Source organism: Antechinus flavipes, chromosome 1 (genome assembly GCF_016432865.1).
Source record: "Antechinus flavipes isolate AdamAnt ecotype Samford, QLD, Australia chromosome 1, AdamAnt_v2, whole genome shotgun sequence".
In the NCBI taxonomy this organism is placed as follows: Eukaryota; Metazoa; Chordata; class Mammalia; order Dasyuromorphia; family Dasyuridae; genus Antechinus; species Antechinus flavipes.
Genome location: NC_067398.1, coordinates 296,247,733 through 296,269,234, shown reverse-complemented (window position 1 = coordinate 296,269,234; position 21,502 = coordinate 296,247,733). Strand labels below are relative to the sequence as shown.

Below are 21,502 nucleotides of genomic sequence, written 5' to 3'. Positions count from 1 at the left end.
TTCCACACTGAAAACATCGACGAATTTCTCTAGAAGTCCCTTGCCAAGAGGGACCCTGTCTTCCCATATTCATCATAGTTTGGGTATAATAAGCATTTGTGCCCACTGTGGCATAGGGTCTAATGATCTCCTCCAAAGAAGCATCTTTGTCTAGCCCCCATATAATTCTTTTGCAAACCTCATTGGCATTTTCCTTAGCCAAATGTCTAGTCATTATTTCTGTGGCAGCATTATCTCCAATGGTTCTTATTACAGCTGTTTGCAAACGTCCCACAAAATCTGCAAAAGGTTCATTGGGACCTTGCTCTATTTTTGTGAAAGCATTATTTCCATCTTTCTGTCCAGGGAGAGAACTCCAAGCTTTTATTGCAGCCTTAGAAATTTGCTCATACACTGTTATGGGATAATAAATCTGTTCTGAACTCTCTGCATACTGACCTTCACCAGCTAGTTGGTCAAAAGCAACTTGTACAATAGCTCCTGTTTGCCTATTGCGTTGGGCTTGAATCCTACATAATTCATGAAACTCTGAAAGCCACAATAAATTTTGTCCCAGTTCTAGACATGTTTTTGCTATGGATTTCCAGTCATTTGGGGTTAGGATTTCATAAGACAAATTATCCAGTAACATCTTCACATAAGATGATGTAGCCCCATAAAGAGTGCAACCCTTTTTCAAATCTTTAATTTTTTCCAAATTAAAAGGAGTGTATCTTCTCCCTTTTTGACCTGAGGAGTTGAGCTCTTCAATCACAGGATATGCATTTATAAAATCAGATATATCTTCTCCTTCATTTTTTGCTTTAATTAATGCTTTTTCTAATCTTGTTAAATTCTGCTTTACAGGAGAAGCTGACTGTGTTTCTGTCTCTCTCCCTCCCCCTTGTTCCACCCATGAAGGGTTAATTGAGGGGGGAGGGTCATGAGATGTGGAATCACCTAATTCCTCTTGCTGTGAAGTATCACACTCAGAATTGTAATTAACTCCATTCTCATCTGATTCGTCCTCCTTTTCACCTAGTAAAGTTGGTACTTCTTCCTCCTGTACTTTCCTTTTCATCATTCTATCACTTAAATAACTTCTTATAGCCAATTGTATTACATTATATGTATTAATTATTGAGTTAGGCCCATTTTTATTATAGAATTGACAAAGATCCTCTCCAACCAATTTCCATTCGTTTAGATCTAATTCCTTATCAAGAGAGAAACAAGGACATATGTCCTTTACAGTTTGTAGAAGTTCAGTGATTTGCTGTAAACTTATAATTAAACCTTGGCTTTCCATAATTTTGACAATGCTCTCTAAACATTTTCCTTGAACAGAAACAGGCTGTTTTCTAAATATCTGTCCCATCTTAGCTGAAATTCTGCTTTAACTCTTCTAACAAAATTTCTTTGTTGTACTCACTCTAATTTCTGGGTTGAAGAAGACTTTTCCACTGGATCAGGATCAGAGGCTTTTCCACTTGAATCAGGATTGTAGCTTTTCCACTGAAATCCACTGAGAGGTCTGTTTGAGAATTGAGAGGGGTCTGTTAGCCCCATGTTGGGCACCAAAATGTTGGGGTTCAGGTGTGGGGTCCCTGTTCGGGCGCCAAAATGTGGTGAGCTTTTTCTTCTCAAAACTTCTCTCTTGCCTTGCCTCAGAGAGAGGGCTTCTGGCGTAACTCTGCTGAAATCACTTCTTCACTCTGAAACTTCTTTGACTGGCCCATTGAAGCTCTATTTATGCTCCTTCAAGAGAGGGATTGTGGGTTTTCTCCCATAGTGCTCTCTGGCCCAAAGAGCTTCAAGGGAGGTGTGAACTCCCTTGAAGTTACAAAGTTTACTTTGTGAAGCTGGCATACCTGTGAACTCCAATGAGTAAAGGTGTGAACACAAGCCTTGTATTAATTAGTTCTACTTAGTACCTTGTTTCAGGTTCTGCCCAAAACATCTTCTTGTAAGATTAGATCGACTCTAATTAGTTAGCAGTTTGTAAAGATTCCAACACATAATAGTATTCCATTATATTCATATATCATAACTTGTTCAGCCATTCCCTATTTGATAGATATCCCCTCTTTGCTACTACATAAAGAATTGCTATAAATCTTTTTTATATTTAAGTCCTTTTCCCTTTTTTAAGAAATCTAAGATCTCCCACTATTATAGTTTTACTGTCTATTTCTTCTTGCAGCTCTCTTAATTTCTCTTTTAAGAATTTAGATGCTACACCACTTGGTGCATATATGTTTAATATAGATAGTGCTTCATTATCCATGCTACCCTTTAGCAAGATATAGTGCCCTTCCTTATCTCTTTTAATTAGATCAATTTTTGCTTTAGCTTGATCTGAGATCAGGATGACTATCCCTGCTTTTTTGACTTCACCTGAAGCATAGTAGATTTTGCTCCAACCTTTTACCTTTAACCTGCACGTATCTCCCCGCTTCAGGTGTGTTTCCTGTAAACAACATATTGTAGGATTCTGGCTTTTAATCCATTCTGCTAACCATTTCCTCTTTATGGGGGAGTTTACCCCATTCACATTTATGGTTAGAATGACCAATTCTGTATTACTTGCCATCTTGTTAACCCCGGTTTATGCTTTTCTCCCTTCTTTCCCCTTTCCCCCTTTCCCAGTATTAAGCTTGTGAGCACCACTTGCTTCTCACAGCTCTCCCTTTTTAGTATCCCTCTCCCCGCCTTAGAGTTCCTCCCCCTATCTTACCCCTTTCCCTCCCAGTTTCCGTATTCCCTTCCGCTTAGCTTATTCCTTCCCCTTTCACTTTTCCCTTCTCACTTTTCAATGAGGTGGGAGAAGTTTCACCATAGATTGAATATGTCTTAAGATTTTTCACTTAAAGCCAATTCTGAAGGCAGTAAGATACCCACTATATTCATCCCCCTCCATTCTTTCTCTCAGATATAATAGGTTTCCTATGCCTCTTCATGAGATGTACTACCCCCACTTTACCCTTTTTCTGGTACAATGTCCTTTCCACATCAATTTCTAGAACAAGGTATACATGTATTCTTTATACATCTATATAGTCGAAATATAGTTCCCAAGATTAATCTTTACCTTTTTAGATTTCTCTTGAGTTCTATATTTGTAGATCAAACTTTTTGTTAAGTTCTGGCTTTTTCATCAGAAATAGATGAAATTCGCTTACTTCGTTGAATGTCCATCTTCTTCCCTGGAAAAAAGATGCTCATTCTCGCTGGGTAAGTTATTTTTGGTTGCATACCAAGTTCCTTAGCCTTTCGGAATATCATATTCCAGGCCCTTCGATCTTTTAATGTGGATGCTGCCAGATCCTGGGTGATCCTTATTGTGGCTCCTTGATGCTTGAATTGGGTTTTTCTAGCTGCTTGCAATATTTTTTCTTTCATCTGAGGGTTCTGGCATTTGGACACTATATTCCTTGGTGTTTTGATTTTAGGATCCCTTTCAGTGGGTGATCGATGAATCCTTTCAATGTTTATTTTTTCCTCTGTTCCTATGACTTTTGGGCAGTTCTCTTTGATAATTTCCTGGAAAATAGTGTCCAGGCTCTTTTTTTCATCATGTTTTTCTGGAAGTCCAATGATTCTCAGATTGTCTCTCCTGGATCTGTTTTCCAGGTCTGTTGTCTTCCCCAGAAGGTATTTCACATTCTTTTCCATTGTTTGATTTTTTTGGATTTGCTTGACTGATTCTTCTTGTCTCCTCGAGTCATTCAATTCCAATTGTTCAATTCTGATTTTCAGTGAAGTATTTTCTTCACTCACTTTTTAAAAATCTTTTTCTAATTGTCCCATTGAGTTCTTTTGTTCTGTGGAATTTTTTTCCATTTCGCCAATTTTGTTTTCCAGTTCACTAATCCTATTTTTCAAGGATTTTACTTCTTTATCCACTCTCTCTTTAACTTTCTCCAGGCTCTTTTGCCAAGCCTCCCTCTCCTTTTCCCAAACTTCCCTCTCCTTTTGCCAAGCCTCACTCTGCTTTCCCCATTTTTCTTCTAGCTCCCTTGTGAGAGCCTTTTTAATCACTTCTATGAGGTTCATCTGTGCTGAGGAACAGATGATCTCCTCCTTTGGGGATTCACCTGGGGACTGTCTGTTTTTAGTCTCCTCAGGATTTAGAGTCTGCTCTCTATCTGTATAGAAGCTGTCAAGGGTTAAAGTCCTCTTCAGCTTCTTGCTCATTCTGTCTAATAATCAGAGACAAACTAGCAAAGAAAAACAGAAAAAAGTGGAGTCTTTCTTTGGGAGAGGGGCTGGGTGTGTTACCGAGCTTCCTCTACAGACTGCAGGAGGCAGCAGTGAGGCACTAGCAGGACTATGTTGCGCCTGTGGTCTGAGATCCCAGAGCGTGCTGAGTCACTGGGGGGGGGGGGGGAGAAGGGGGAGCGGCCAGGTCCCGAGAGACGGACAAAAGCAGCTACACCCAAAGAAAGAACACTGGGAAACGAATGTGAACTATCTGCATTTTTGTTTTTCTTCCTGGGTTATTTATACCTTCTGAATCCAATTCTCCCTATGCAACAAGAGAACTGTTTGGTTCTGCAAACATATATTGTATCTAGGATATACTGCAACATATCCAACATATAAAGGACTGCTTGCCATCTAGGGCAGGGGGTGGAGGGAGGGAGGGGAAAAAAATTGGAACAGAAACGAGTGCAAAGGATAATGTTGTAAAAAAAAAAAAAAATTACCCTGGCATGGATTCTGTCAATATAAAGTAATTATTAAATAAAAAATTAAAAAAAAAAAAAGAAATCTAAGAATTTTAAAAGAAATCTTTTAAGAAACCACTAAGCCTAGTAGTGGTATTACTGTTTCAAGGTAAATAAACACACATTTTGATTGCCCTTTGGGCATATTTCCAAACTGCTCTTTAGAGTATTTGGATTAGTTCACAACTCTACCAACAATGCATCAGTGTCTCAATTTCCCCAAATCTTTTCCAACATTTATTATTTTCCTTTTCTGTCATATAAACCAATCTGATAGATGTGAGATAGTACCTCAGAGTTATTTTAATTTACATTTCTCTAATCAATTTAGAGCACTTTTGTATGACTACAAATAGCTTTAAATTCTTTTATCTGAAAAATGCCTTATATCCTTTGACCATTTATTTTTTGGGGAATGACTTACATGCTTATCAATTTCACTCATTTTTTATATATTTTAAAAGTAAGGCTTTTATCAGAAATATTTGCTATAAAAATTGTTTCCCAGCTTTCATGCTTTCCTTCTCATCTCGGCTGCATTGATTTTGTTTATGCAAAAAACTTTTTAATTTAATGTAACAAAATTATCCATTTTGCATTTTGTAATGTTCCCTATCTCTTGTTTGATCATAAATTATTCCTTTCTTCATAGATCTTACAGGTAAACTATTCCTTGATTTACTAGTTTGTTTATGGTAATACCCTTTATAGCTAAATCATATACTCATTTTGACTTTATCTTGGCAAAAGGGTATGAGATGTTGGTCTATGCCTGGTTTCTGCAATACTATTTTCCATTTTTTTGAGCAGTTTTTGTCTAATAATGAGTTCTTACCCCAGAAGCTGGAATCTATAGGTTTATCAAATAACAGATTACTATAATCATTTATTACTGTGTCTTGTATACCTAATCTATTCCACTGATCCAGCACTCTATTTCTTAGTCATGCCAAATAGTTCTGATGATTGCTGCTTTATAATATAGTTATGAATATGGTACAGCTAAACCACCTTTCTTTTAATATATTTTTCATTAATTTCTTTGATATTTTTGACCTTTTGTTCTTTTAGATGAATTCTTTTTTTTCCCCAGCTCTATAAAATAATTTTGGTAGTTTGACTGGTATGATACTAAATAAGTAAATTAATTTACATAGAATTATCATTTTGATTATATTAGTTTCATCTACCAATAAGTAATTTATATTTTTCCAAATTGATTGGTAATTGTCTTAATAGTTCCTGGTTTTTTCTTGGCAAGTAGATTTCCAAGTATTTTATATTTTCTACAGTTATTTTACATGGAATTTTTCTTTCTATCTCTTACTGTTGGGCTTTCATGGTAATATACAGAAATGTTTACAATTTATGTGAATTTATCAAATTTGTATACTGTGAATTTGCTAAAGTTGTTAATTATTCCAAGTAGTTTAATTTTTTCTTAGAATTCTCTACATATGCCATCATTTTATCTGCAAAGAGTAATAATTTTGTTTTCTCATTGCTGACTCTTAATTCCTTCAATTTCTTTTTCTTCTGTTATTGCTAATTCTAGTACAATATTGAATAATAGTGATGATAATGAGCATCCTTGTTTCACCCTGATCTTATAGGGAAAGCTTCTAGCTTTTTTGCTAGTAGTTTTGGAAAGACATTGCCTATCAATTTAAAGAAAGCTCCATTTATTCCTATGCTCTTTAGTGTTTTAAATAAGAATGAGTCCTATCAAAAAATGAGTCCTGTCAAAAGCTTTTTTTCTACATCTTCTGAATTAATGATTTGATTTCTATTGTTTTTGTTATTGATATGGTCAATTATACTATTCCCTAATATTGAATGCAGTCCTGCATTACTGGTATAAATCACACCTCTTCATAGCCTATTATCCTAATGATAAATTGATGTAATCTCTTTGCTAATATTTTACTTATAATTTTTGCATATCAGAGAAATTGGCCTATGATTTTCTTTCTCTATTTTGATTCTTCCTGATTTAGGTATTAGCACCATATTTGTGAATTAAAAGAAATTTGGTTGGACTTCCACTTCACCTACTTCCTTCCCCCTCCCCCCAAAAAAAGGAAGCTTTTAAGGAGTTTATTACTATCTGAATAATCACTGCCAAGAACTTAATTAAATTGTACTAATAAGTTCAGAGAAGGAAGAGACCAAGAGACCAAAATTGAGGGAACATTATTAAATACTTTGAGAATTCCTAAGGAATAGGAAAAATGTATGGATATCAGAAAAGAGCAAATATATTACTTACCTATATAAAAATTGTCATTATTTCCTATGAAGTATGGAGTTTATTTTTAAAGATCTGTTTACTAGAGGTTATTATTATTATTGTTATCAGATGCTACTTTCTGTTACCTTTCAAATAGCAACCCCAAATACTAGCACCATGCTTCTTACAACTAAATACCATTTAATATGTTACTTTACATTGTTATTGGGAGGGAAGGAGGGAAGGAAAGAGGAAGAGAGGGAGGGAGGGAAGGAAGGAAGGAAGGAAGGAAGGAAGAAAGGAAGGAAGGAAGGAAGGAAGGAAGGAAGGAAGGAAGGAAGGAAGGAAGGAAGGAAGGAAGAAAGGGAAGGAAGGAAGGAAAGAGGGAGCGAGGAAGGGAAGGAGGGAGCGAGGAAGGAAGGAAGGAAGGGAGGAAGGGAGTGAGGGAGGAAGGAAGGAAAGAAGGAGGGAGAGAAGAAAGGAAGGAAAGGAAGGAAGGAAGAGAGGGAGAAAGAGAGAGGGAGGGAGGAAGGGAAGGAGGGAGGGAGGGAGGGAGAAAGGAAGGAAGAAAGAGAGGGAGGGGGAAGGGAGAAAGGGAGAGAGGGCAGAAGGAAGGAAGGACTCTAGCAAATTGGTTCTTTGGGGAACAGTAGAATTTTTGTGTAGGGAAAGGCTCTGGTTTGACTATTCTTCATATGAGATATGGTGGACCAAATTATTCTAAACATTTTCTGAAAGAGTTTTAACTATCATCAATATTCCTATTCAAGCAATATACAAAAAAACATTAGCATAATCAAGAGAGTTTAGAAATTGGGGGAATCGGTATTTCAAAACTCCAATCATAGAAATTGTATAATGAAAAAGATAGAAGAATAAAGCTATATTTTCAGAATGGTTAAATGAACAATGCAAAGACTTCAATGCCTTTCAGTTTTCTACCCTCCAGATAGTAAACATTCATCTCCTGATACAGAAATATTGTGGCCCATGACTTGAGTACTGAGTTCTGCATCCAATTCAGATAGCAGTGCTTACACTAAGGTCAGATTGTTACTCCAAATCAATCACTCACCTCGTATGATGGTTTAAGATGGTATACATTATAGTATAGCTAATGAACATATTGATAAAATATATTTAACAACTTAAAGAATAAATGTGGCAGCAGAAGTGAAAAAAAAATCAACTTAGTTTTCTGCAGAAAAACTTAGTTGGGAATTTGTGCTGTGACCTCCATTATTCTTTCTTCCATCCCTGTAACTATTTTCCCCTCAAGGAACAGCATAACATGATACATTTCCCAAGGATGAATTAGTTTGCTGAAAAACATTTTAATAACCTGTTAAATGATGGAGCAACAAATCATTCAAGACTTTATCATGTGTAATCCAGTGCCACAAAATGAATTCTTATAAGTTCTTCATTAAGGCAATTTCAAAATATGTGACACTCTATGACAGCAACCTCAGTGTATCAGGTCACAGTTCCTCTAATTACAAAAAAGGTAGGAACAATTAAAAGCATAAAATGCTCAGCATAAGGGTTCACTACAGGGTCTTATGTTTGTTTTTTCAGGATAAGACCTTTCATGCAGACTGCTTCATAAAGAAAGTAGAATTCAAAGTAATTGGGACTAGTACACTTTTTTGTCGTCTTATTTTTCAGTAAGAGCTATTTTTCTTGTTAACATGAATAAGACCTGAACGAAAATTTTTATGAGTAATATTTATTTTGCTAAATTTGTAATTAATGTGCTGAATTAATATGATATGTTTGGTCATTAAAGATTTAAAAATTTTCTTTAACAAAAAATAGTCACTGTAACCTTGGATTAAACTAAAAAAATAACAGAGGGAATTTGCTAAGATTTACAATAATAATAAAGTCTTTGGGAGGTAGTTTTCTTAGGCAAGATTTCTATCCTGCTTGATTTCGCCAATGAGAAATGGTTAACTTTTCAGACCTGACTAACCCAAACTATAACCCATTATAGTTTGTAGAAACACAGAGTTCCTTTCAGGTAGAAAACTCCTGCATTCAGAAAACACTGATATGCCAAGGAACCTGGCTGCAAATCTAGTTTTATTATGCCAATATGAATATTTCAATCTCTAAATTTCTTCTTCCTCAAAAAAATGACTTGAAAGAATAAATAAAGTCAAGGGGAGGTGGGGGGGGGGGGAAACCTGCTTTACTGTAGCAACTGAAATATAGACCAATATTTAGTTAAAATTCTGACATCAATATTATTTCATTTGCTAGTCTCCCACAGAATTTCTTTTTTAAATAAGCCCATGAAATTGAACCTTATGTTCTCTATGTTAATCAGGCACAAAATGGTTTTTTCCTCAGCTCTGATTAATGGCAACCAATACAATTGAAATTACACAACGTGCAGAGATATTTACATTAACATAAAATTTTTACAATTCAACTGGATGATGTTTGGTAAACAGGTACTAGAAATTACTAGAGTTGCTTTAATCAGAAACATTAACATCTACAATTTTCCCTGTTTTTTTTTTTTTTTAAATCTCAGAAAGTTTGGGAACATGCTTTATAATGGTCTAGCTCTTGGACTGAGATAGGATTTTACTGACTGTTTCCATTACTGTATTTCACCAAAATATAAAGGGGGAGAAAAAAAATCAGATTATCTAAAAGGTGATTCACATATTAATTTTGTGCCTTTAAAAAAATAACTACCAAAAGAGGTTCAGTTAAAAAAATTTTTTTTTAAAAAAGGAAAATGACCTGTATGTACAAAAAATATTCATAGTAACTTTCTACTCAAGGCTAAAAATTTGGAAATTGAAGGGGGCCCAACTGGAAAATAGCTCAACAAACTATGGTATACGTTTATGATGGAACATTACTGCTCTATGAGAAATGATGAGCAGGATGCTCTCAGGAAAAAAAAAAAAAAACACTTAGAAAATCCTCCATCAACTCAAGAAAAGTGAAATGTACTATATACAAAGTTATAGCAATGTTCTGGGATGACCAGCTATCAGTGACTTTGCTATTCTCAATAGTACAATCAGTACAATCTTCCACAACTACTCTGAAGGACTTATAATAAAAAATCCTATCCATAACCAGAGAAAGAACTGGTTGCATCCAAATACAGATTGAAGCATTCTCTCTTTCTTTCTGTCTTGTTCTCTCTTTTTTTTAAAATTTAATTTTTCTTGAGGATTTTTATTTTCATTAAGGTGGGAGATCTATAGTTTATTTTCACAACTTGACTTTTATAGAAATGTTTTGCATAACTTACTTGTGACTGGGGATAAAAGAGAGAACCTAGAACTCAAAAATTTTAAAAACAAATGTAAAAATGGGGGGAGCAATATCAAATAACTAAATAAAATTTTAAAAATGACTGGGAATGCTTTATGTTTGTAATGTTTGGCCCTAGGGAAACATAAAAATAAGTCATTTATGTCACAAATAATTTGGGACAAAATACAACCTTATTCATGTAAGCAAACTTATCCACTGACTCCTATGGAATAAGGACTTCAATGAAAGACAATAAAATAAAGTATTTCATATAATTTTGGAAATTCCACAACAGGCTAAATTGGACATTTAATTAACAGCATATCTTGATAAAAATTAGTGGCAATTATGACTGAAGGTAGCACAATCTAGTGAATAAAGACTCAGGAGATACTTCTGATATATACTGACCAACCTGTGACTCTAGTTGGGCCACCTGACCTTCAGTGCTACAAGTATTCCAAAGCACTTTTTAGTCTCCAAGTCTAAAAGCTGAACAAAAGATGCCAACCAACTTTTCTAGAATGTTCTTCACCTGAGAATTCCCTCTACAGATGAAATCCTAAAGTCCAGTAGTGGTACAATGTAGTATAGTAGTACAATGAATCTTAGGTTATTTAAGACTATAGTTTAGGATCTTAAAACCACATTGCTAAAGCTCTTATAGCAGAGAAGAGCTGGTAAACACTATACCAGTTGCAAAGGTCCAATTAACAATAATAATTATTATTATAATAATATGCAATATAGTAATATAAAGTTTGCAAAGCACTTTAAATATTAACTTCTTTTATTCTCACAACAGCCTTAGTAGGTAGCTGCTATTATTATTCCCATTTTACAAAAGACAAAACCAAGGCACAAGTTAAATGATTTGATTAGGGGAGTAAAAGTGTGAAGTTGGATTTGGACTTAAGCTTTCTTGACTCCAGGCCCAGTGCACTATCCACTGTGTAACCTAGCTGTTATTACCATATCATTGCCAGTTTCTGTGAAAAGCAACGTTAGGTAGGTGAAGCATGAGATTCTGAATATCTGAACAAGCCGCTTTAAGTGTGCTTATCATCACCAAGAGCAACTCAAGAAAACTGTCTTACTATAAGCATGAAGTAGTACTCACATAAAGAAAACCATTCACTTTGTGAGTACTGAAAAGAAGTAACGTTATACTTTAATGTCAGTGGATCCCAAAAGTCATTTTGAAATGAGAATAATCAAATCTGTGGAGAGAAATTCTTATCATTAATTTTATGGAGTTTCAATGATACTTTTGAAAATGTGCAAATGTGCACTTTGTGATTCAGTTTTATTTTGCAAATCAAATACAAATTTTAATTATACAATGGCTATTTGAAAATTTGGTGCTAAGTGTAATTAAGATAAATTCATAATTGGATAAAAACCACACACAAAATAAGGAATGTATTCTCTGTTTCATGTGTTTTTAAGTTTTTTAAAGTCCATTATGCATATACAGTTGTTTGAAGAAATTAAATAGTACTTCATTCCATGGGGAGGGGGGGAGGAGGGAGGGAGGATTATTTGGTTGTTGTTCTTTAAAGACCACATAGTCATTTGTCATATACTCACATGAAAAATGGCATCAACTGAATAAGAGTCTCTTTTTTGGGATTGGCTGCAAACTCAGGGACAGCCTGAATTATTTTGTTCATAACATTTCTTAAGTAATTCTGTAGTTGTTTTCTTCTCTCTTCTACAAACTTGGCATCCTGGAAAAAAAAAAAAAAAAGATTGGTCTACTGAATTGTATGTACTATTTTGATAAGTATGACAGATGATACTCATGGATCACTTACAAGTGGACTCTACTTGGCTTGTGCCTACCTCACACAGTAGAACAAGTAAACAGGTCTATATCTCTCAGCAATCAGTATACATTTTGTAATTAAAAACTTTTAGTTTTTCTTTTCATCATCAATTATATCAAAGAATAATATAAGCAAAATCAGAGGGCTATATAATAAGAACCTTAACCGTACAACTTCAGTTTTGAGTATCTGAAATATAATTGTCATAACTAACATAACTAACCCCCAAATAGAAAATAACAATTAATAAAGTAGTGTGTTGTATATAATCAATTACAATGGATAAACATGGAATATTGGTTTTATTAAAGTCATTAGTAATTACAAATAAAATGTAGTGATATTCACAGATATGTATGGATTTCATAGGGCTAGGAATAGGGAATTGGAAATGTGATTTAATTGGTATAGAGAACTCCAAGACGATGAATCACCCCCTTATCAATATATGATCGCAACTTCTGTGCAATTTATAGTGTTAGAAAGCTGAATTTTATTCATTTTGCATTTCACCTTGGGAACCCAGACTCAACTAACACTTTCAATGGTAATACTTTCAAAATGCTAAAATCAATAATTAGTGAATGAGGTTTTATGCTGACCTATCTTAATTTCTCACAGAAGAAGTATAAATAGAATCCCCATTCATTAACTTTACAAATATTCCTCCATGATATACACATTAGCTTATATTCCATTTTCAATTGTACATAATACATCAATTATAAAAACTATCAAAAGGAAACACTTTTGGATACCACATAAGATTCACTATAAGTTATATCTTGGATCTAGGTTTCAAGTCTAGAGTTATTCAAAACAGTCTTGGGAGCTTTCAAGAAAGTAATTTAGCAGCAGATATAGATAATATAAAGCTGCTAAAATGGCTTCATAAACTTAATATTTTATTAGCTGGTACCTATGAAAAGACATATTTTTGTGTTGGTCAAAATGTTAGTCCAAGAAAAGCTTCTTGAAAATAGTGAAGAGACCACAAAATAGAAAATTTTGATTATTATCAAATTGAAAAGTGTTTGTACAAAAAAAACAAATGCAGACAAGATCAGAAGGGAAACAATAAACTAGGAAAACATTTTTGCAGTCAAAGGTTCTGATAAAGGCCTCATTTCCAAAATATATAGAGAATTGACTCTAATTTATAAGAAATCAAACCATTCTCCAATTGATAAATGGTCAAAGGATATGAACAGACAATTCTCAGATGAAGAAATTGAAACTATTTATAGACATATGAAAATATGCTCCAAATCATTATTAATCAGAGAAATGCAAATTAAGACAACTCTGAGGTACCACTACACACCTGTCAGATTGGCTAGAGTGACAGGGAAAGATAATGCAGAATGTTGGAGGGGATGTGGGAAAACAGGGACACTGATACATTGTTGGTGGAATTGTGAACACATCCAGCCATTCTGGAGAGCAATTTGGAACTATGCTCAAAAAGTTATCAAACTGTGCATACCCTTTGATCCAGCAGTGTGTCTACTGGGCTTATACCCCAAAGAGATACTAAAGAAAGCAAAGGGACCTGTATGTGCCAAAATGTTTGTGGCAGCCCTGTTTGTAGTGGCCAGAAACTGGAAAATGAATGGATGCCCATCAATTGGACAATGATTGAGTAAATTGTGGTATATGAACGTTATGGAATATTATTGTTCTGTAAGAAATGACCAGCAGGATGAATACAGAGAGGACTGCAAGACTTACATGAACTGATGCTAAATGAAATGAGTAGAACCAGGAGATCATTATATACTTCAACAATGATACTGTATGAGGATGTATTCTGATGAAAGTGGATTTCTTCAACAAAGAGAAGATCTAACTCAGTTTCAATTGATCAATAATGGACAGAAGCAGCTACACCCAAAAAAAAAATATTGGGAAGTGAATATAAACTGCTTACATTTTTGTTTTTCTTCCCGGGTTATTTATATCTTTTGAATCCAATTCTCCCTATGCAACAAGAGAACTGTTCGGTTCTGCAAACATATATTGTATCTAGGATATACCGTAACCTGTTTAACATATATAGGACTGCTTGACATCTGGGGGAGGGGATGGAAAGAGGGAGGGGAAAAATCAGAACAGAAGTGAGTGCAAGGGATAATGTTGTAAAAAATTACCCTGGCGTGGGTTCTGTCAATAAAAAGTTATTTTTAAAAATAATAATAAAAAAATAAATTGCTTTGACTGCATCCCACCAAAAAAAAAAAAAAAAAAAAAGTGAAGGCAGGGGAGAGTCTGTACTGAAAAGGAAACAACTCTACCTGAGATCCAGAGAGAATCTGAGTCTTGGGGCACCAAAGGAACTAGAGAGCTTACACATTTGGGAATTCAAAGACTAAGAGCTTGTGTTGACTTCTAGATGTTCCTTAGGACCTTACATTTGCTTCTATTTATCTGAAAATATTCTTCCTCTTCAACTCCCCACTCCCCACCCCCAACTAGAAGAGCAGATGCTTAGAAGCTAGAAGCTTTTCTCATTTTTGTTTTTATCTCCTCAGCAGCTAGAACAATGTTCTTGCACACAGTAGACATATGACAAATATATGCTGAATTGTATTGCGTCAGGTCAAATGATTTAGGATATCCTAAAATAACTTTCCTGGATTCTTCCATAACTGTCTCTTTGCAGGAGCAGATCAACTCAAAGATTAAAAAAAAAACAATTGCGTTTAAGTAGCAATGTCATATAGAGTTTCTAAAGCCCTGTTAATAAAAGTTCATTATTTGGGAGAAAAGAGACTGTGCTTTAGACAAGTTTGCTTGTAAACCAACTCTTTAAGGAATTCTTGCCTAGAAAGAAACTTTATCTTACTGTTAGATGCCAATTATAAAAATTTTAGGGATAGGGACTGGGTCTGAGATATCATTGGTATAAGGAGCTTCCAGGTGAAGAAACTTCATCTGCAAGTCAACATTTCTCTGAAGTTTATTATCTTTGAGGGTTATTGTCTCAGTGTCAAATCAAATAGAAACAGATTCCTGCTGATTACATATTAATTTAGAAAACCACAAATTAACATTATTTAAGTTGTACTATGTTTGTATGTTTTGTTAAACATTTTCCAACTATGTTTTAATCTAGTTCTGGCTGCACTCTGATAGTTTTGCTCCAGTAGGAATTTGACATTTCTTGGCTCTAAATCATTGGCAGGTTAAGTGAGTTGCCCAAGATCATAAAGTCAGTTTGTGTTGGAGATGAAACTTAAATCAGGGTTTTCCTGGCCTTAACACCAGTCCTCTGGGGTTACATGCCAAGTTGTCTCTCTACTTTAATTAATATTGTATAGAAAATAATCATTTTAAAGCAAATGATTTACCTAATCCTTTGGCTTTAAAGATAAATGAGGTAATATTTGTAAAATATTTAGCACAAAATCAGCACTTAATACTTGTTCCATTCCCTTCTCTCTGTTTTAGATCTGAAAGGTCTTTAGATAGATTTCAGAAGCTCTGAAAACTTGAATGGGAGGGAAATATATCTTTACTTTCAATAAACTCTAACTGAAATTAACAATTCCTCCAATTATTTATAAAGTATTTCAAAATGTTTTGAGAAGGAATTCATAGGTTTCAAAGATTGCCAAAAAAGTTCCATGACAGGGTGAAGGACCCTTATTTTAGACAAATCCTTATCTAAAGATCTCACAGAACCTTTTCTGCTATTTTTTTCACTGACAAAAGAAGAAAATTCTATAACATCTTATACTTCCATCTTAGAACTTTTTGAAAAATTATTTTTTATTTAGTAATTGAGAGGGAGTAAAGATTATGAGGTAGCATGGTATAATGGAAAGCTCATGGGACTTCCAGTCAAGAAAGAATTAGATTTGAATCTTACCATGGACACTTGTTTTCTTTGACTATGGGCAAGTCGGTTAATTTCTGAGCTTTCGTTTATACCTCTATGAAATGGGCATGATAAAACTAGAAATAGGGGTCAGTTACATGGCACAGTGGATAGAGTGCCGGCCCTGAAGTCAGGAGAACCTGAGTTCAAATCCAATCTCAGACACTTAATATTTCCTAGCTGTGTGACCTTAGGCAAGTCACTTAACCCCAATTGCTTCAGAAAAAAATTAAAATTTAAAAAAAAGATAAAACTAGAAATACTTAGCTCATTCAGGTTGCTATGAGGCTCAACTGAGGTAATTCATGAAAAGTCTTTTGCAAACCTTATAAAAAATATAGAAATGTCAGTTTGTTAATATCATTACTGATTTTTCTAGGCATTTTGAGAGATAAAGAAGTCCATAACAATTGTTTTCAGAGAAGGGATTCTTATATTTTCATGCAGTTTAAGTTCTCCATTTGTGTAGGCCCTGGAAATGACATCACTGCTGGCACAACTGAATGAGCGTTGTCTCCTCTGCCTTATCTCATGGTGTGTCTTATAGCCAGAGTACATGACAATGGGCCCAGCTGCTAACATTCTATAATTTTAATAGCAGCATAATCTCCTTCTGTAGGATACACAATGCTCATGGGCTAACATACAATACAATTTGTCAGTAAATGTAGCACATTAGATGATACTAGAATGGCTATTCAGAGAGACTGAAATATCCTTTGTTCAAGAGCCAACCAGTTCTATCTCTTTTATTCAGATATTTGGCTCACCTGGTTTGAATATCAAGATATATTCTGTGGTCTCAAAGCCTCAACCCATTATTGAGCAATTAGAAAGCCCTCAGTGGAAAGATGGTTAATATTCTAAGTTTATGCTTAACTTTTCTAATCAGCCCATGCTTTTAATCTGTACAGGAAATTCCTCAAGGGTTGTAGAAGTGCCACTGCTTTTGACAAAATAGCTAATAAACACAGTAAAGTATGTCAAATTCTTTTTAAAAAAATTTTTTTAATGTCAAAGAAAGGAAAATTTTAAGGTGGCATTTTATCTGCCTTGTTCTCAATTCTGCTTTTGAAAGGGAAAAGGATTTAGTTCTACATCTGATTTAGAATTGAAAGCCAGAGCAAAACCAAGGTCAAAATTTAGCAAAAGGACCTGCCAATCCCTTTAATGTTAGTTCTTTTAGTTCCACTTAACAAATATTTATTCTGTATATATTATATGCAGAATATTGTGAGATGCTTGTAAAAGATAAATGAAAATCCTCACTTTAGAAAATGAGTTTTGTAAAAATGCCTGAACTTGAGAGATGTTAAGTAATGTATAAACCCGGTCAGTTTCTCAGTTAGCAAACTGTCAGAGGTGGAATCTGTAGACCCCATGCCTAGCATTCTAGCCACTTTTCCAAGAGTGGCTCCAGAAAAGATATAAAGATATATGATGCTGATGAAACTCATAATATATCCTGCAAAGCCTTCAGAAGTAAGACAGAGTTGGCATAGGAGAATTATAATTCATTTTGGAGGATATCTAAATTAACTGCCATACATAGCTCTACATGAAAAGATGTAAATGAAAACCATAGGGAAAAAAACAACTTCCCCTCTTTTAAGATGATGTGATTTAGAAAATATGAATTTACACAAAAGATATAGGGAATGATTATTTGTATTTTAAAAGAATTTTAAAATTTATCTTTGGATTTAACAAAGAATTCCTTAAATATTAAGATATAGCTAAATAATTTGATAATTTATCAAGATGATAAAGTAGATAATCCTTCCAATAGTACATATCAAAACCTAGCCAAACTTTCTCACTTTGCTGGACTTTATTTTTCTCTATGTCCTCCCATAAATCATCTACCAGAGTCTACATCCTGGAGATTTTTCCCAGGGTCTCTTGACAGTAAGTAGATGGGTACCAGTGATCTGTCTTAGCCATTTCTTATTCTTGTTTTGCAATCAGTTCACTTCAATCTGGTTATATATCTCTAATTCTATTTAAAATAGGATACAAACTTATATTGTATTTAATTTATACTTTAAGATATTTAACATGTATTGGCCATTGGGGGGAAGTGATGGGGGGGGGGGGAGGAGGAGAAAAATTGGAACAAAAGGTTTGGCAATTGTCAATGCTGTAAAATTGCCCATGCATATAACTTGTAAATAAAAGGATATTTACAAAAATTCACTTGTAAAGCTAAAAAAATAAAATAAAATAGGATACAATTTACCGGGAAAAAAATCTATTTATAAAAAACTCTTCAGTAAGGCATTTTCTGTATAAAATGAAAGACATTAAAATGGATTTGTAATCTCATTGATAGCTCACTCCAATAAGGCAGACAGGAACTCATGCCTGCTTGCCTCATGCTATGTAATCCTTGTATACATCTTCTTAGGAGTTGAAGTAGTATTGCATGGTGGAAGAAGCACTGACAACTGAGTCAGAGGACCAGCATTTGAATTTTACCTCTGATATTTATTACCCGTTTGACTTTAGGCAAATACTTATCACCTATAGTTTGCTGTATTACAGTTAGCTAATTTATAAAATGAGGAAACTGGATGCAATAATCCAAGAAGTCTCTTCCAGTTCTAGCTCCATAGTCCTATTACACTTGTAAAGCCTGTCTGGTAATGAAAATATATTCTTAATACATTCAATCCAATTATGAACAAATTACTTGGAAGGCATTGTATTATGATAGAACAACAACAACAAAAAAAACAAAAAATAAAACCTGGCTTTTTATATTGGCTCTACCACTTACCAGCTAGCTATTTGATATTGGACAGGTCACTACTCAAAAGGTCTTCATCTTTTCATCTGCTTAGTAGGTGGTTTAGATTTTATTGAATGTCCTTTTTTATTTAAATATTTTGTGATTTTGTCCATGTTAGATTCATGCCTTCAGTTTAATAGGACAGTTTTATTTTTCTCTCTGAATGAGGAAGATTTCAGAAATGTATACCTTTTTACCCATGACCATATTTAAATATGGGGTGTGAGTCCCTAAAACCATCCAATGAAGTGTAATATATTGGTGCCTCTTTTTCATAAGAGTGATATAAAACAATATATATCCTTTGACCATAATTTGACCTAACAAATATATTGTCTCAGCATGATTACATTATTAAACTAAATGACCAGATTCTTCTACTGCAAGTTTAAGTGAACTTATAAATCAAAAACCACTATGGAAAAGCTCACTTGCCTCTGCCATGCCATGGTACCATTTGTTAAAAGAGAATCTTTTTAAATGATTTAATAAAATTTAATTAATTTAATTTTAAAAATCTTTAATGATATCAAAAAACACTATACAAAAAGGTCCAAGAAATGCATTTATCAGTGACTCTTTTTAACATATTAATATCTCTTTAATACATTTGCTGACTAAAATAGAACAAAAGCCTATTTTAAAGTTCTTTTTTAACAGGTGATCAGTAGCTCTCAAATTAATCCGTGACCACTGATTAATGATAAGGGTGTTCATGGAGTGTGTTTATCATCAGTGGTTACTGAGCACCACTGATAGTTCCTGGGATGAAAACAGTGAATAACACTTAACTGCACAAATAGCAAGGTTTTCTAAATCAGCATTACTTATTTGTGAGTTTCCTGATTTGGCTCCTTGGGTCTCCAATCAAAAAACAGCATTAGAAGCAAAGAAACTGGATGAAAGCCTAGTGTATAAAAGTGCCAAACTGCTCGGGTAGCCATTTAATGAGATCTAACAGTTTGTCTTCTCTGTTTTTCAGTTGCTGTTTTCCTATCATAATACTATTGTCAATTACACTTTAAACTACTAATAGGGAACACTGGGAATTAGGGCTGACTTTAAAAAAGAGCAGTCAGGACTATTTCAATGGATTTTTCCCCTCAGAAAAGTTAATTTTATTTTGAGCTTAAAAAGGATAAAGATAATCAAATTAAGCATAGCTATTTTTAAAACTATTGAATGTTATGAATAAAGTTGAATTATAAATTCATATAAAAAAGACAAGGGTTTCCCTCTCATCCTTTAGTGTGGAGTAGTAGTTTTCTAGGGCATTCCAGGCAATGCCCTATCTATTTCTATTTTGCAAAGAGGCAATTTCTCAGACTAACTTTTGTATGCAGAAGTTTCAAAAAACTATTAAGTTAAATCTCATTAGTTAGCAGATATTTTATACTTATGGAGTTATGAATCTAAGAATTTCAAAGAAATCACAAAGGAGAATAAAGAAACCAATCCATTAAGTATAATATCTCAACAATTGTAAAAAAAACCTTTTTGAAAGACTAGTATTTAGGGATACATCAGGATGGCACAAATCAATACCCTCCTCAAAACAGCAGATGTTGCAGGGACTAAAGGAAGATACACTGATGCACTGCTGTTGAAACTGTGAATTGGAATATTCTGGAAAGCAACTTGGAACTATGCCACCAAATTTTCTAAAGTACTACCACTTTGAAAGTGGTTAAAAAAAAAAAAAAGTTAACCCAACAACAACCACTACTTGACCTACACCCCAAAGAGAATAAAGAAAAAAGTAAAGGTCTTCTATGTTTAAAAATATTTAAAACAGCTCTCTTTATAGTGGCAAAGAACTGCTAGAGGCTATATTTCTGTGTGATAAAAATTTATAAAAGATGGTTTTAGAAAAGGCAGGGAAGACTTGAAGGATCTGATACAGAGTGAAATAAGAAGAACCAGGAGAATAATTTATACAATAATAAGGTAAAAGTGAGTAATTTTGAAAGTCTTAAAGAACTCTGATAAACCATAGTTTCAGATAATTAATAAAGAATCCTATGCTTCTGACAGAGATGAAATGTATGGATGTTACCAATATGGGAATCTATTCTGTTTCACCATGCACATTTGTTTCAATGTTTTTTTTTTTCCTTCACTGAGGCAGGAGAGAAAAAAAAAATCTGATAATGTAAAATTTTTAGTTAAATTTTTTAAAAAGAAAACTTGGAATATTGAAGAGAGACCTAGGGCTTCCAGTTTTTGCTATTGTACTCAATGATGTTTCTTTCACATGGTTTTTACCTATAGCATCTCAACTTAATAAAGAAAAGTTCCTTAAGCCTTTCAACATTTCTTTTCCTCTTGTTTCAAATCACATAAAAGATATGTATGTAGCTATCCTAAATTGAAGATTAAATAACTAGAATTTGGATAATGAGTCACAATAAAAAAACTATGCAAACATGGAGTGATGCTTCTTTCACATGGTTTTTACCTATTGCACTTCAGCTTAAAAAGAAAAGTGACATATTTTGGTCCTTAAACCTTTCAACATTTCTTTTCCTCTTGTTTCAAATCACATAAAAGCTATGTATGTAGCTATCCTAAACCGAAGATTAAATAACTAGGATAATGAGTCATAATATAAAACTATGCAAACATGTGGAATTCTTTTTTTATTACAATTGTAAATGTCTAAATTCAATGTCAATGCCTGCAATACTATCTTAGCAATTGTTTCTTGAGTCAACAATATGTAATTGCTAATTGAGAAAATTGAGGAAGAGCTTCCTTTTAATGTCAATTTAAAAATTC

At 33.9% G+C, this 21,502-nt stretch overlaps 1 protein-coding gene across 2 annotated transcripts in view; it reads right to left on the bottom strand.

The window, feature by feature from the left end:
* Positions 1–21,502, bottom strand: part of SNX29 (sorting nexin 29) — a 692,162-nt gene that overhangs the window by 63,515 nt on the left and 607,145 nt on the right. For both annotated transcript variants that reach the window (XM_051962973.1, XM_051962964.1), the window contains exon 20: positions 11,815–11,954. In XM_051962973.1, the coding sequence (XP_051818933.1) occupies positions 11,815–11,954 (140 nt within the window). The remainder of the gene's footprint in view (positions 1–11,814; positions 11,955–21,502) is intronic.